This window comes from Argopecten irradians, chromosome 9 (assembly GCF_041381155.1).
Source record: "Argopecten irradians isolate NY chromosome 9, Ai_NY, whole genome shotgun sequence".
NCBI classification, from domain to species: Eukaryota; Metazoa; Mollusca; class Bivalvia; order Pectinida; family Pectinidae; genus Argopecten; species Argopecten irradians.
Genome location: NC_091142.1, coordinates 21,731,512 through 21,746,213, shown reverse-complemented (window position 1 = coordinate 21,746,213; position 14,702 = coordinate 21,731,512). Strand labels below are relative to the sequence as shown.

Here is a 14,702-nt window from a genome sequence, read left to right as displayed (position 1 = left end):
AATCAACCTGTCTTATTGTTCGAGGTTAAGATGCAATGCAGTAAGGTCATATTTAATTGCAATGATTTTCTCGTCTACTTCGGGACCTTATTACTCATAGGCGCGAAATCCCTTAATACTCGAAAGCCATGCAATAACCTTTACGTGTGGTATTAGGGTTTTTAAGCGATTATGTAATATATCTTACTGCTTTAGTAGATGTAAACTACCTGTTGACAGGTATACTTGCGTATGGTAAACGAGTACATAAATAACATGTAGTGTGTTATTAAACTAATAAGTCATTCCTTATTGTGATAATCATTATATTAAACCTGGTTTGGGAAATAGTTTTCCAAATTTATATGAAGTCCTCTTCCCTACAGAACTATAATTAATAATAATAACAAAGTAACCAAAAATGGCATAAATTATTCTCATTTACAGTATTAACATGATTAGGAAGAGATGGATGATGGTTGGACGTGTAGAGGAGGGTGAGAGAGGAGGTGGAGAGAGAGTGGGGGGGGAAGGTAGATAGATAATATAGAGAGTTATTTAATGTTATTTTTGCATATGCTTATAAATTTTTTAATTCTACATTAATGTATTATGTAAATGGGAAATCACTTCTAATGGCATGACGACCGCCGTTGAAAACTAACAGCTATTCTTGTCCTCACATGCTTTAATAAAAGTGCATTACAACATCCCGTGCCTTAGGTCTCTTTCTCCTTTTTATGCACAAAAGTAGGTAGCGTATATTAATCAAACGTCATAGCGTGATGGTTCAAATACACTATAGAGACCACCCAAGAGATAACGGGAACATGGTCTTATATAGCCCAATAGGGTATATACAGGTTCAAATTGTGTTGAAATAGAACCATTTGGATTAACGCTATAGGAAAGTGCTCTTAACAGGCAGTGGTTTTTATACAGAGGTTGAGTCGCATATAGCGGTTTTGATTGTTCACGGATTTGAATTTCATCAAATAACCTGGTTTTATCATCATATAATTTGATCTTATCAATATACAAAAGATGTATCATTTATCTTTTTTTTTCATGTAATGAAAAACCCATATATAATACCTGATTAGTATATTTGAACCTTACCTTTCACCCTATGTCAATTCCATGTGTTCCATACATAGTGTTATATAGTGTGTCAGACGTTAGTGGATCATTGTGTTTTGCGATGGAATTTGGCTGTTAGCGTGTTGTAAAATGTTTGAAATTCAGCGATAAAACAAAATAAAATCAGTATCGAATGCTAATTTATGTTTAATATCGTTTATTTCTAAACACAAAATGAGTTCCTGTATATTACCTTTCAAGCAAATAATGGTATATTCTATAAATAAATTGTTACCACATTAGACTCTCACGCGCCATCAAATGTAAAACCGAGATTCAATTATTTTCTCCCTGGCTTGCCTAATATAGTTCCTGAGCAAATGGCAAAATTTGCTGCATAATTTTAAAAACATCTTTACATGGACATAGATAAACTATAACGTATATGGCAAGGTGATTATTGACTGGTTTGCTTGTGCCTATTGGCGTCTAGGCAATGATAATGTTATTTTTCGAAAAGTCCATATTTGGAACACATGTACCATTCGATTTCACATGCAATTTCTGTATATTTATTGCATATTCCACCTTCTGATCAAATTTGTCAAACAATATATATTTTTTGTCGTTGTCAAAGTTACATTGCTTTGCGTTTTTTTAAACCAGAGTGGAATATCGTAACAGTCCGAGCAAAAATTATTTAATGGAAATATCTCTTCTCTCCTGAATTAATTCAAACCCATAATAAAATATTTAAAAAAAAAAACCTTTAATAGGGTATTACGGAATACGACATGTTACTTAATGTTTTGAAATTTGAATGCAAAATCTCGTACCTCATACCTTAAAAAACATATATTAACAAGACAAAATTGAAATAGATTTGCGTAAGATAGTCCTGGAAATAACAGGAAGACAATCATAGATCATAATTGCTTCTTCGGGTTTTCGTTATGGAGGTTTGCAACCCCACAAATTCCATTGAATGTTGATTTATATATACGCAATTGTGTCCCTTCGTTTTTTTCATTAGATAAGATAATTTGAAATAGAATGGGAGTGTGCATTAGGAAGTGAGTTTCCAATGCTGTCATGCTTGTTAGAGGCGTGTCACTAAATAGTTATTTCATGGTATATAATGGAAGTAGAAGGTAATCCGAGTTGGGTTATGTTACTTTGGTATTTGCCATCATATTATATTGAAATGTTCAAATACTCAATTCTGATTTATATCCGTGACCTGAGGTGTCTCATGTAGATTTACCAGTTCAATTAGCAGCTTATAATGTATTGTTGTTCTTGATTGTACTTTTATTTTTTCCTGATGAGTTCTAAAATACAAAATTAAAGGATAATAAAAAGATAACTGATAAATAATGATACTGCAGAGTTTATATGCATAGATAAAATGAACAGTGAAAATTGATATCTATTTACACCACGTTTAAAAAAAGGAAATAATTGTTTTTTGATTTAGATCTATAATCTAGTGTTTAAATGCCATCGCTGTAAGCACATAATAATTGTGACACTTTAAGTACATAAGGTAAAATGCATAGTGTACACTTGAGACGTTAATTTTACAGTTTATAACATTTAAGTGGTCATAGACCATTTAAGGCGTCTTATGGATTCTATATAAAAAATCGATAGAAATCATACTCTACATTGTAAATATTTGGTAAATCGGTGTGGAAGGCATGCTTGAGACGAAAACATCTGAACCTTACTTAGCTTTACGACCCTAAACAAAAATTTCCAAATATTACTAGTGGGTGTTCACAAAAATCGGTACTTCTGCACGAAAAACAGATAAGTTGTCATTTCAAAATCATTTAATAATGAGGTGCGGTTTTCAAAGAGACAAACGCTGAGCGTTTCATCAGAAATACCTACACAACTCCGAGTCCTCAATCGGGTCTTCGATGGGTGGTATAATTGCAAACTTTAGCATGCCTTTCCTCATTAAATCCCTCGTTAACTCCAGGTGTTTTCCGATCACATATGATATTTTACACCCCTGGACTAACTCATAGTAAAAACTATAGGCAGCTCGAGAAAAAACTATGAACCAATACTCAGGCCCCCAAAGCAAAAATCCTTTGAAAACTTACAGAGAGACCAACGCCCAACACTTCCATAGGTCACACTTTCAGGTCAGACCACAGTGTACCGTTATTCGGCGATAGTGCAGGGGTGTTTACAGATCGTAAGTGATAGGGAACCCTGGAGTCATCCAGAGATGTTCTCCAGGGTGTCTCTGGCGTGTGGTTTACATCAAGGATAAACGACGTGGTGTCCCGAAAGGAGCAAACATACGAATGTAACAACTTTCAATTTTTCATTTTCAGTCATCCAATGGTATTTATAAAGCGATTACTCCTTACTAATTGAAAATACTATTGAATGGAATTATTATTATATATATAATTATTAATTAGATTATTATTATTACGTACGTGTTCGCGGACATGTGTATATATAACTATAAAGCTATATACCGGATACACTAGTACTTGGGTTAATAAACAGACTATGCACTGTATATGTTATATTTGTGTGTTTCGAAGTTATTATGTATCACTAGTCACGTGAACAGACAAATGTATATCAAGCGATAATTCACGTATAATCAAGAATTGTTTGTTTGTTTGTTTGATGATTTTAACGTCCTATTAACAGCCATGGTCATGTAAGGACGGCCTCCCATGTAATGCAGTGTGTTGCATGTATGTTGTGTGAGGTGCGTGTTTTAGGAGGTTGCGGTATGTTCGTGTTGTGTCTTCTTGTATAGTAGAACTGTTGCCTTTTTTATAGTGTTATATCACTGAAGCATGCCACCGAAGACACCAAGCAACACAGAAACAGTCTGATAATCGCGATCTGGCACAGTGGCACCAGAAATAGAAGTGAGAGGGTAAATATATTTTTGAAAAATGGTGATCGTGACGGAGAGAAGTGTCGGGTTTTCATTCGGTTGTAACTACCAGTAATACAATATTTCTAAAAAAAAAACAACACATAACTGGAAACGGCGCCGCTTGTTTGTGTACACTTGATCATTATGTCATTACAATATATTAAAGAAGTACAGGCGATATATATACATTCCTGTCGAATGTCCCTGGTCAAAGACCTATATACATGTAGCTACATGTACAAATATTTACAATGTACAAGCTCATCCCGATCCTTTTTAACCTGGTTTTCTTATATCTTAACCTGTGACTAAACACCTTCCGCGTGCTATTTAACCGAAATCGGGTATAAAATCGGGTATATCAAACAGGGATACTACACATTACTGCCAAGTGTCTCGAGCAGAAATCGAACGTGGCCCCACGGCGTAAAACTCCACAACTTAAAGAAGTCTATATGTTTTGACGGCTAATTATAAGTGACAGATACCCTATTGACAATGTAACCCTAGCTACGTATAACGCAGTTAACGACAATATTTGACAAATGCATCAGGAGTACCATGTGATAAAACACGGGGATGGGTTGGAATAAATACAAATGTACTTACGTCATCAAATAGGGAAATACTCTTTCAAGAGTCAACTCTATAATCCATAAACTCTTACTTAAAGGTACATAATACTTACCCTTACATCAACGGTTTAAGGTAATTTACATATCGTAAATAACCTACATAAATATCTACACTTACATCTATATACACATTTTGTATAAGACTAGGGCCTAGCAGTCTAAAAATAAGCTTACTTTATAGATACATATCAAATGAATAAAACGACTTATAACGTACCTTGATTGTTTAAAGGATAGTCCTATACCCAAAGGATTGTCGGCATCAGACCGTACACCCAAAAGCTTGTTCACTATTTTGTACTGGCATGAGACTCTAGCATGGACACTATACATAACACAATGGTTAGAATTATAACAAGGACGTATTACCAACCTGGTCCGACTGATTAAAGAATAAAATTAAATACCGGTTAGATTTGCCGACGGCTAAATACGATACGACTGTTTGGTCAGCAGATTCAATGTTATGCAGCTGTTTGGTCAGCAGATAGCTACGTAGCTTAACGATGTAAGTGAATTCAATGTTATACAATAGTTTGTTTAGCAAATGCTATAATTTCTCTCATATGGGTGTTATACTAAGGCGTGTTCAGGACGGCAAGCACACATGCGACAAGAAATTTCCTGAACGTCAGCGAGTGCGCATTTCGATATGGTGGTGTCTCGTGCACTTTCTCTGGCACATATGTATAGTTATCAGAATAAACTTATGTAATTAAAATCAATATCTAGTCCCCGTTACACAGGACTCGTATGTACTGTCAGAAAGCGATGCGCCGCCTTACGTTCACGAGCGCACCGCCATCCTCGGAAAACACGCATTGGTTTATCAGATGCATTACAATCATTGTCGCTGGCGGCTGTATTACATGGTTACCCTCATACAATACAAAGCTCGGACGTAAACAAGAGTATTATTTCTCGAGAATTGTTATGTTTTTTTTTTTAAGAATTCATGCTAGTCTTTGTCTTAACTGTAGCTTGCACAAAATTTAAGTTGATTACGATGAAAAACGGTTCCTCCAACTCTGCTTGTGGAGTGAAATAATGTGTAATGCTTTATGACTTAAAAAGATCATCACGAATGAGCATGTACATGTATGGAATAATTGATTTGCAGTTGCGGTTTTCTTCGAACTTATTTCTCAGGAAAGTCTTTATATTTGTAAATTGTGTAAAACCGACAAGACCATGAGCACATACGTCGGATAATTATGCAACTTTAAGAATTGGAAAGTTATCATTGATAGTGATACTAAAATAGCAACGATAAAACATTACAATGGCACGCAAAAAGTAGATAGGAAACGGAAAACATGAACACAGTGCGCTAAACAGTTTTATGCGGGAGCAACGACAGATTGGATGATGAGAGCGACGCAGAGTATTGATGATAGGAGGCGACGACAGTTGTTGGATGATGAGAAAAGCGGAAACCGGGTCAGTTGTATGAAGCAAGGAGGTCTGATGTCCGACAAGTAGGAAAGGAAGGTGAGAGGGCGACGGGCAGTGTTGTAGGATGATTAGATGTCTAGGACTGTGAAATATGGTTAGATGGTGACGGCAGTGTTTGATGAATTGGGATCGGTGATCGAACAGAGTGATGATGGTTAAGAGGCGACGGCCAGTGTTCGATCGTATGAGGGGTGGACAACAGAGAATAAATAATGGGAAGCGACGACAGTGTTAGGAAGGTGAGATTGTGAACAAACAGTGTTTGATGAGGGGAAGCCGAACGACAGTGTTGATGATGGTGAATGGTACGACGGCGTCCAGTCTGAGTTGAAGTATGGGATGCGAACGACAGTGATTGATGGTGGAGGGGGGGACGACGGCAGTAGTTGATGAATGGGAGGCGGACGGTAGTGTTGATGGTGGGAGTGACGACAGTGTTGAAGATGGGAGGCACGACGGCAGTGATTGAAAGGTGGGAGGGCCGACGGGCAGTGTTGAAGATGGGAGGTGACGGACATGTGTTGAAGATGGATGCCGTCGGCAGTGTTGATGATGGGAGATCAGGGCAAGACTAGATGATGGGAGGCGACGGTAGTGTTGATGCATGGGGAAGGCAGACGACAGAGTTGATGATGCGGAGGGCGAGCAGTGTTGATGGGTGGGAGGTGACGACAGTGTTGATGATGTGAGGCGGACGACAGTCGTAGAATGAAGGGAGGCGACGGGACAGTGTTGATGATGGGAGGCGACGACAGCGTGATGGATGAGAGGAGACGACAGTGTGGGGAAGGAGGCGAATCGAGTGTGTTGATGAAGGGAAGGCGACGTGCATGTTGTTGATGGTGGGTAGGTGACCGACAGTGTTGATGGTGGAGGCCGACGCAGTGTTGATGGTGGGAGGCGGACGACACTGTTGATTATGGAGCGACGACAGTGTTGATTGTGGGAGGTGACGCAGTGTTTGATGGTGGAAGGCGAACGACAGTGTTGATGATGGGAGCGACGACAGAGGTGTTGAGGGAGGCAGACGACAGTGTTGATGAAGAGATGGGAACGCAGTTGTTGAGATGGGAGGCGACGCTGTGTTGATGGTGGGGAGGCGGACGGTAGTGTTGGATGGTGGGAGGCGACGGCAGTGTGAGGGCGGCGACAGACAAACAGTGGAATGATCGGGGGAGGCGACGGCAGTGTTGATGGTGGCGGGTGGTGGCCGCGGACCAGTGTTGATGATGAGAGGTGAAGACAGTGTTGATGGTGAGATGGAGTGACGACGTGTTGATGGTGAGAGGCCGACGGCAGTGTTGATGATGAGAGGTGACGACAGTGTTGATGATGAGAGGTGAAGACAGTGTTGATGGTGAGAGGCGAGCATGTGAGGTGAAGTAGGCGACGACAGTGTTGATGAATGCAGAGGTGACGACAGGTTGTTGTGGATGAGAGGTGAAGACAGTGTTGGATGATGGAGAGGCGACGGCAGTGATTGCGATGATGGAGCGACGAGAGTGTGATGATGGGAGGCCGACAGACAGATTTTGATGATGGGAGGCGATGACAGCGTTGATGATGGGAGGCGACGACAGTGTTGCTGATGGGAGGCAACGACAGTGTGATATGAGAGACGACGACAGTGTTGATGGATGAGAGGACGACGACACCAGTGTTGATGTTGAATGACGACGACAGTTTTGATTATGAGAGGCGACGGCAGTGTTGATGATGGGAGGCGACCGACGTGTGATGATGAGAGGTGACGACAGTGTTGATTGAGAGATGCGACGGACAGTGTTGGATGATGGAGAGGTGACGCGCTGTGATCTGATTGATGAGAGGTGACGACAGTGTTGATGATGAAGATGTGACGACAGTGTTGATGATGCGAGGTGCACGACAGTGTTGATGATGAGACACGACGACAGTGTTGATGATGAGAGGCGACGGCCAGGGTTGATGGTGGGAGCTGACGACAGTGGTGAGCATGGGTGTTGATGACAGTGTTGATGATGAGTAGACGAAGACAGTGTATGTTGGTGAGATGCGACAGGCTGTGTTGATGATGGGAGGCGACAGGCAGTGTTGACGATGTGAGGTGACGACAGTGTTGATGATGAGATGCGAAGGCAGTGTTGATGGAGAGGTAGTGACGACAGTGTTGATGATGGGAGGCGGCGACAGTGTTGATGGTGAGGATGCGCGGCAGTTTTGATGATGGGAGGTGACGACAGTGTTGATGATGGAGAGGCGACGGCAAGTGGTTTGATAATGGGAGGTGACGACACGTGTTGATGATGAGAGGCGAACGGACAGTGATGAATGGTGAGATGCGACGACAGTGTTGATAATCAGAGGGTGACGAACAGTGTTTGATAATGAGAGGTGACGACAGTGTTTGATGCTGTGTGGTGACGAGAGTGTTGATGATGGGGAGGCGACGGACAGTGTTGATAATGAGAGGTGACGACAGTTTTGATGGTGGGAGGCGACCGACAGTGTTGATGGTGGGAGGCGACGACAGTGTGATGATGAGAGGGCGACGACAGTGTTGTTGATGGGAGGCGAACGACAGTGTCGATGATGAGAGGCGAGACCAGTGTTGAAAATGAGAGGTGACGGGACCAGTGTTGATAATGAGAGGTGACTCGAAAGTGTTGGATACATGTGGACGGCGACGACAGTGTTGATGATGGTAGGCGACGAACAGTGTTGATGATGAGAGGCGGACGACAGTGTTGATGATGGAGGCGACGACAGTGTTGATGATGGGAGGCGACGACAGTGTTGATGATGAGAGGCGACGACAGTGTTGATGATGAGAGGCGACGACAGTGTTGAGGTGAGAGGTTGATGATGAGACGACAGTGTTGATGATGAGAGGTGCGACAGATGTTGATGTTGATGATGAGAGGCGACGACAGTGTTGATGATGAGAGGCGACGACAGTGTTGATGATGAGAGGCGACGACAGTGTTGATGATGAGAGGCGACGACAGTGTTGATGATGAGAGGCGACGACAGTGTTGATGATGAGAGGCGACGACAGTGTTGATGATGAGAGGCGACGACAGTGTTGATGATGAGGCGACGACAGTGTTGATGATGAGAGGCGACGACAGTGTTGATGATGAGAGGCGACGACAGTGTTGATGATGAGAGGCGACGACAGTGTTGATGATGAGAGGCGACGACAGTGTTGATGATGATGACGACAGGTGACGACAGTGTTGATGATGAGAGGCGACGACAGTGTTGATGATGAGAGGCGACGACAGTGTTGATGATGAGAGGCGACGACAGTGTTGATGATGAGAGGCGACGACAGTGTTGATGATGAGAGGCGACGACAGTGTTGATTGATGGTGAGAGGCGACGACAGTGTTGATGATGAGGAGGCGGAGTGTTGATGATGCGACGACGACAGTGTTGATGATGAGAGGCGACGACAGTGTTGATGATGAGAGGCGACGACAGTGTTGATGATGAGAGGCGACGACAGTGTTGATGATGAGAGGCGACGACAGTGTTGATGAGTGTGTGTGGAGGTGACGACAGTGTTGATGATGGCGACGGACAGTGTTGATGATGAGAGGCGACGACAGTGTTGATGATGAGAGGCGACGACAGTGTTGATGATGGGAGGCGACGACAGTGTTGATGATGAGAGGCGACGACAGTGTTGATGATGAGAGGCGACGACAGTGTTGATTGAGAGGCGACGACAGTGTTGAGAGGCGACGACAGTGTTGATGATGAGAGGTGACGACAGTGTTGATGATGGAGGCGACGACAGTGTGATTGACAGTGTTGATGATGAGAGGCGACGACAGTGTTGATGATGAGAGGCGACGACAGTGTTGATGATGAGGATGCGACGACAGTGTTGATTTGAGGCGACGACAGTGTTGATGATGAGAGGCGACGACAGTGTTGATGATGAGAGAGGCGACGACAGTGTTGATGGTGAGGGAGATGTTTGATGATGAGAGCGACGACAGTGTTGATGATGGAGAGATGCGACGACAGTGTTGATGATGAGAGGCGACGACAGTGTTGATGATGAGAGGCGACGACAGTGTTGATGGTGAGAGGCGACGACAGTGTTGATGACGACAGTGTTGATGATGAGAGGCGACGACAGTGTTGATGATGAGAGACGACGACAGTGTTTGATGATGTGCGAGTGTTGATGATGAGAGACGACAGTGTTGATGATGAGAGGCGACGACAGTGTTGATTGACGACAGTGTTGATGATGAGAGGTGCGACGACAGTGTTGATGATGGGAGGCGACGACAGTGTTGATGTTGATGGTTGAGGCGACGACAGTGTTGATGATGAGAGGCGACGACAGTGTTGATGGTGAGAGGCGACGACAGTGTTGACGGCAGTGTTGATGATGAGAGGCGACGACAGTGTTGATGATGAGAGGCGACGCAGTGTTGATGATGAGAGTGTGACGACAGTGTTGATGATGAGGAGGCGACGACAGTGTTGATGATGAGAGGCGACGACAGTGTTGATGATGAGAGCGACGACAGTGTTGATGATGAGAGGCGACGACAGTGTTGATGATGAGAGAGGCGACGACAGTGTTGATGATGAGAGGCGACGACAGTGTTGATGATGAGATGACGACAGTGTTGATGATGAGAGGCGACGACAGTGTTGATGATGAGAGGCGACGACAGTGTTGATGATGGAGGCGACGACAGTGTTGATGATGAGAGGCGACGACAGTGTTGATGATGAGAGTTTGACGGACAGTGTTGATGATGGAGAGGTGACGAAACAGTGTTGATGATGGGGAGGCGGCGACAGTGTTGATGATGGAGGTGACGACAGTGTTGATGATGAGAGGTGACGACAGTGTTGATGATGGGAGGGCGACGACAATGTGTTGATAATGAGCTAGAGTGACGACAATTTTGTGTATGATATGGGCAAAGTGTGGACGACAGTGGGTTGATAAATGGGAGGGCGACGAACAGTGGTGATAATGAGAGGTGACGATCCAAAACTGTAGTTAATGTGAGAGGCAGACGAACACAGTCGTAGATGGTGTGGGAGGTGACGAGAGTTTCAGATGTTGGGATGAACGACTGTGGTGATAATGTGAGGTGAACACAGTGTTGATGTCTGGGAGAGCGACGCACAGTGATTGATGAGTGGGGTATGGTGACGACGAGTGTTGATCGATGGGGAGCGAAGGGGCGACGACAGATGATTGTATGATTGGGGAGTCGACGACAGTAGTCGATGATGGGAGCCGTCTGACGACAGGTGTTAGAATGGATAGGGATGTTGAAAATTAGAGGTGACGACAGTGATTGAATAATCGGGCAGGTGATCGATCAGTGTTGATAAGTTGATGTGTAGGGAGGGACGACGAACAGTGTTGATGATAGGTGAAGTGGTAGATGACGAGCAGTGTTGATGATGAGAAATGACGACAGTGTTGATGATGGGAGGCGACGATCAGTGAGTTTATGATGGGATGGGGTCGACGACAGTGTGATAATGAGACGGTGACAGCCAGTGAAGGATAATGCTATGTGACGAGTGTGATGATGATGAGATGCGAGGACGAAAGCAGTGATGATGAGGATTGAGAGGGGGGGGGGGGGACGCGGCGGGTCACAGTGTTGATAATGAATAAGGGCGGTGACACGGACAGTGTGTGATGATGATGACGAGGTGACGACGTCAGAAAATATCTGGGAGGCGCATACGGTACAGTTGATGGGTGAGGAGACTGACGACAGTGTTGATGATGCGAGGCGTGTGTTGACGACATTCGTAAGTGTTGATGATGAGAGGCGACGGCAGTGTTGATGAGTGATGATGCGATGCGACGGCAGTGTTGATGGTTGATGGGAGGCGACGACAGTGTTGATGATGAGAGGCGACGACAGTGGAGAGAAGAGGCGACGACAGTGTTGATGATGAGCAGGTGACGACGACAGTGTGATGATGAGAGGGTGATGACAGTGTTGATGATGAGAAGGGCGACGACATGTGTTGATGATGAGAGGTGACGACAGTGTTGATGATGTGGGGGGAAGGGGGTGACGACAGTGTTGATGATGGATGGCGACGACAGTGTAGATGAATGAGAGGCGACGACAGTGTTGATGATGAGGAAGTGACGACATGTTGTTGACGACAATGATGGGAGGCGACGACTGTGTTTTGATAATGAGAAGTGACGGACAGTGTTGATAATGAGAGGTGACGACAGGCGTGTTGATGATGAGAGGTGACGACAGTGTTGATGATGGGAGCGACGACAGTGTTGATAATGAGAGGTGCGACAGGGGACGACAGTGTTGATGATGAGAGGGTGACGACAAGTGTTGATGGTGGGAGGGCGACGGACAGAGTTGATGGTGGTGAGGCGACGACAGTGTTGATGATGAGAGGTGGACGACAAGTGTTTGATGGTGGGATGGCGACGACAGTGTTGATGATGTGAGTGGAGGTGACGACAGTGTTGATGATGGGAGGCGACGACAGTGTGATGTTGAGGCTGACAAACAGTGTTGATGGTGGGAGGTGACGACAGAGGTGATGATGGGAGGCGACGACAGTGTTGATGATCGGGAGGTGACGACAGGTTGATGATGGGAGGCGACGACAGTGTTGATGGAGGGAGGTCACGACAGTGTTGATGGGTGGGAGGCGACGACAGTGTTGATGTATGAGGAGGGTGACGACAGTGTTGATGGTGAGAGGCGACGGCAGTGTTGATGATGGGAGGCGACGACAGTGTTGATGATGAGGAGGCGACGACAGTGTTGATGATGGAGGCGACGACAGTGTTGATGATGGGAGGCGACGACAGTGTTGACGATGGGAGGCGACGACAGTGTTGATGGTGGGAGGTGACGACAGTTGTTGATGATGGAGGCGACGACAGTGTTATTGTGGGAGGTGACGACAGTGTTGATGATGATGAGGCGACGACAGTGTTGATGGTGGGAGGCGACGACAGTGTTGATGATGGGAGGCGACGACAGTGTTGATGATGGGAGGCGACGACAGTGTTGATGATGGGAGGCGACGACAGTGTTGATGGTGATGGGGAGGCGACGACAGTGTTGATGATGAGAGGCGAACGACAGTGTTGATGATGAGAGGCGACGACAGTGTTGATGGTGAGAGCTGACGACAGTGTTGATGATGGGAGGCGACGACAGTGTTGATGGTGGGAGGCGACGACAGTGTTGATGACATGGGAGGCGACGACAGTGTTGATGGTGAGAGAGGCGACGACAGTGTTGATGGTGAGAGGCGACGACAGTGTTGATGGTGGGAGGCGACGACAGTGTTGATGACGATGTTGGAGGCGACGACAGTGTTGATGGTGAAAGGCGACGACAGTGTTGAATGGTGGGAGGCGACGACAGTGTTGATGGATGAGAGGCGACGACAGTGTTGATGGTGGGAGGTGACGACAGTGTTGATGTATGAGAGGCCGACGACAGTGTTGATGATGAGAGGCACGGCAGTGTTGATGATGAGAGGTGTACGACAGTGTTTGATGGTGGGAGGCAACGACAGTGTTGATGATACAGAAGTCACAAAAATGTGGCTGATAGGAGGTGACAAAAATGTTGAAAGATGTAGGCGACGAGCGTAATGGTGGAAGGCGACAAAGGTTGACGATTTAATTCGAAGAAATTGGTGACGATTAAACCAATGAATCAAACCTGGAAGCTAGAAAAATAAACATTTTATAATAATTTTTACAATAAACGCATCCTGAGTGAATAAGCAGTTAAAGGGTTTTATTATTTTTAATTAACTGAAAGTTTATGACCTGAATTGTTCTTTGATTACATGTTGACGTGACGGGCTTTTACGCGTATTGAAGTTGTTTTTGTAAAGATCAAGACATTCCATGTATACACTTATTGTAGCGGTCTGTGTTATAGTTTAGTTGCACTAATACACCTTTATAACTTGTTACCGTACATCGATTTTATTCTTTAAAATTCCATTCCCCCACACTGCTCTAAAAGAGAAGGATGGGGTTAGTCATACTTGCACTTGTCGAAGGGAAGACATGGTAAGTTAACTCCAATTATCGTTTTGTAGTTAACCGCGGTTACACTAATTATAGTTTAGTAAAGAATGGTATGATGGATCTTCTTGTCAATTGTTCGTTCGTATGATCTTATTTAGTCATTGGCCCGTTTATTATCTATTTATCATCGTAAGTATCACATAGTTGCATTCGATTAAATAAGTTCTAACGTAGTTCATATATAAAAGGAATTGATAATTCCTCTTTAATTTGTGTGCTTTTCATTAAAACACTAAATTAGTGTATATATTGTCCAATTAGCAGTTCTTATGTTTATGCATACAATACCACTCTCTAAGTTGTTTGTATATCTTTTGTTAAGCAATAAATGTGTGATATACGAGTATCCATTATTAAACTAAAATTTAACCTTTTAAAACTTTTTGAGATACTCATAATATGTGTTTACTTTATTTTAGTACCATTTTTTTTCTTTCATTATTGTCTTGTTATACATGGTTGCTTTATTTACCCACATGCTGCATTGTATATAATCTATTATGTTATTTATTTGTATTCTTACCTTTGTTTGTAGCAATAATAGCTTCTACAG

General features: G+C 43.7%; 1 protein-coding gene across 1 annotated transcript; it reads right to left on the bottom strand.

Moving 5' to 3' along the window:
• Window positions 1-6,640: 6,640 nt before the first annotated feature.
• Window positions 6,641-14,627, bottom strand: LOC138330632 (mucin-5AC-like). Its single transcript, XM_069278183.1, has 4 exons — window positions 14,622-14,627; window positions 11,798-13,654; window positions 11,109-11,333; window positions 6,641-8,704 (listed from the first exon to the last, which is right to left on the bottom strand). The coding sequence occupies exons 1-4, from the start codon at window positions 14,625-14,627 to the stop codon at window positions 6,641-6,643; spliced, it is 4,152 nt and encodes a 1,383-aa protein (XP_069134284.1).
• Window positions 14,628-14,702: the final 75 nt, after the last annotated feature.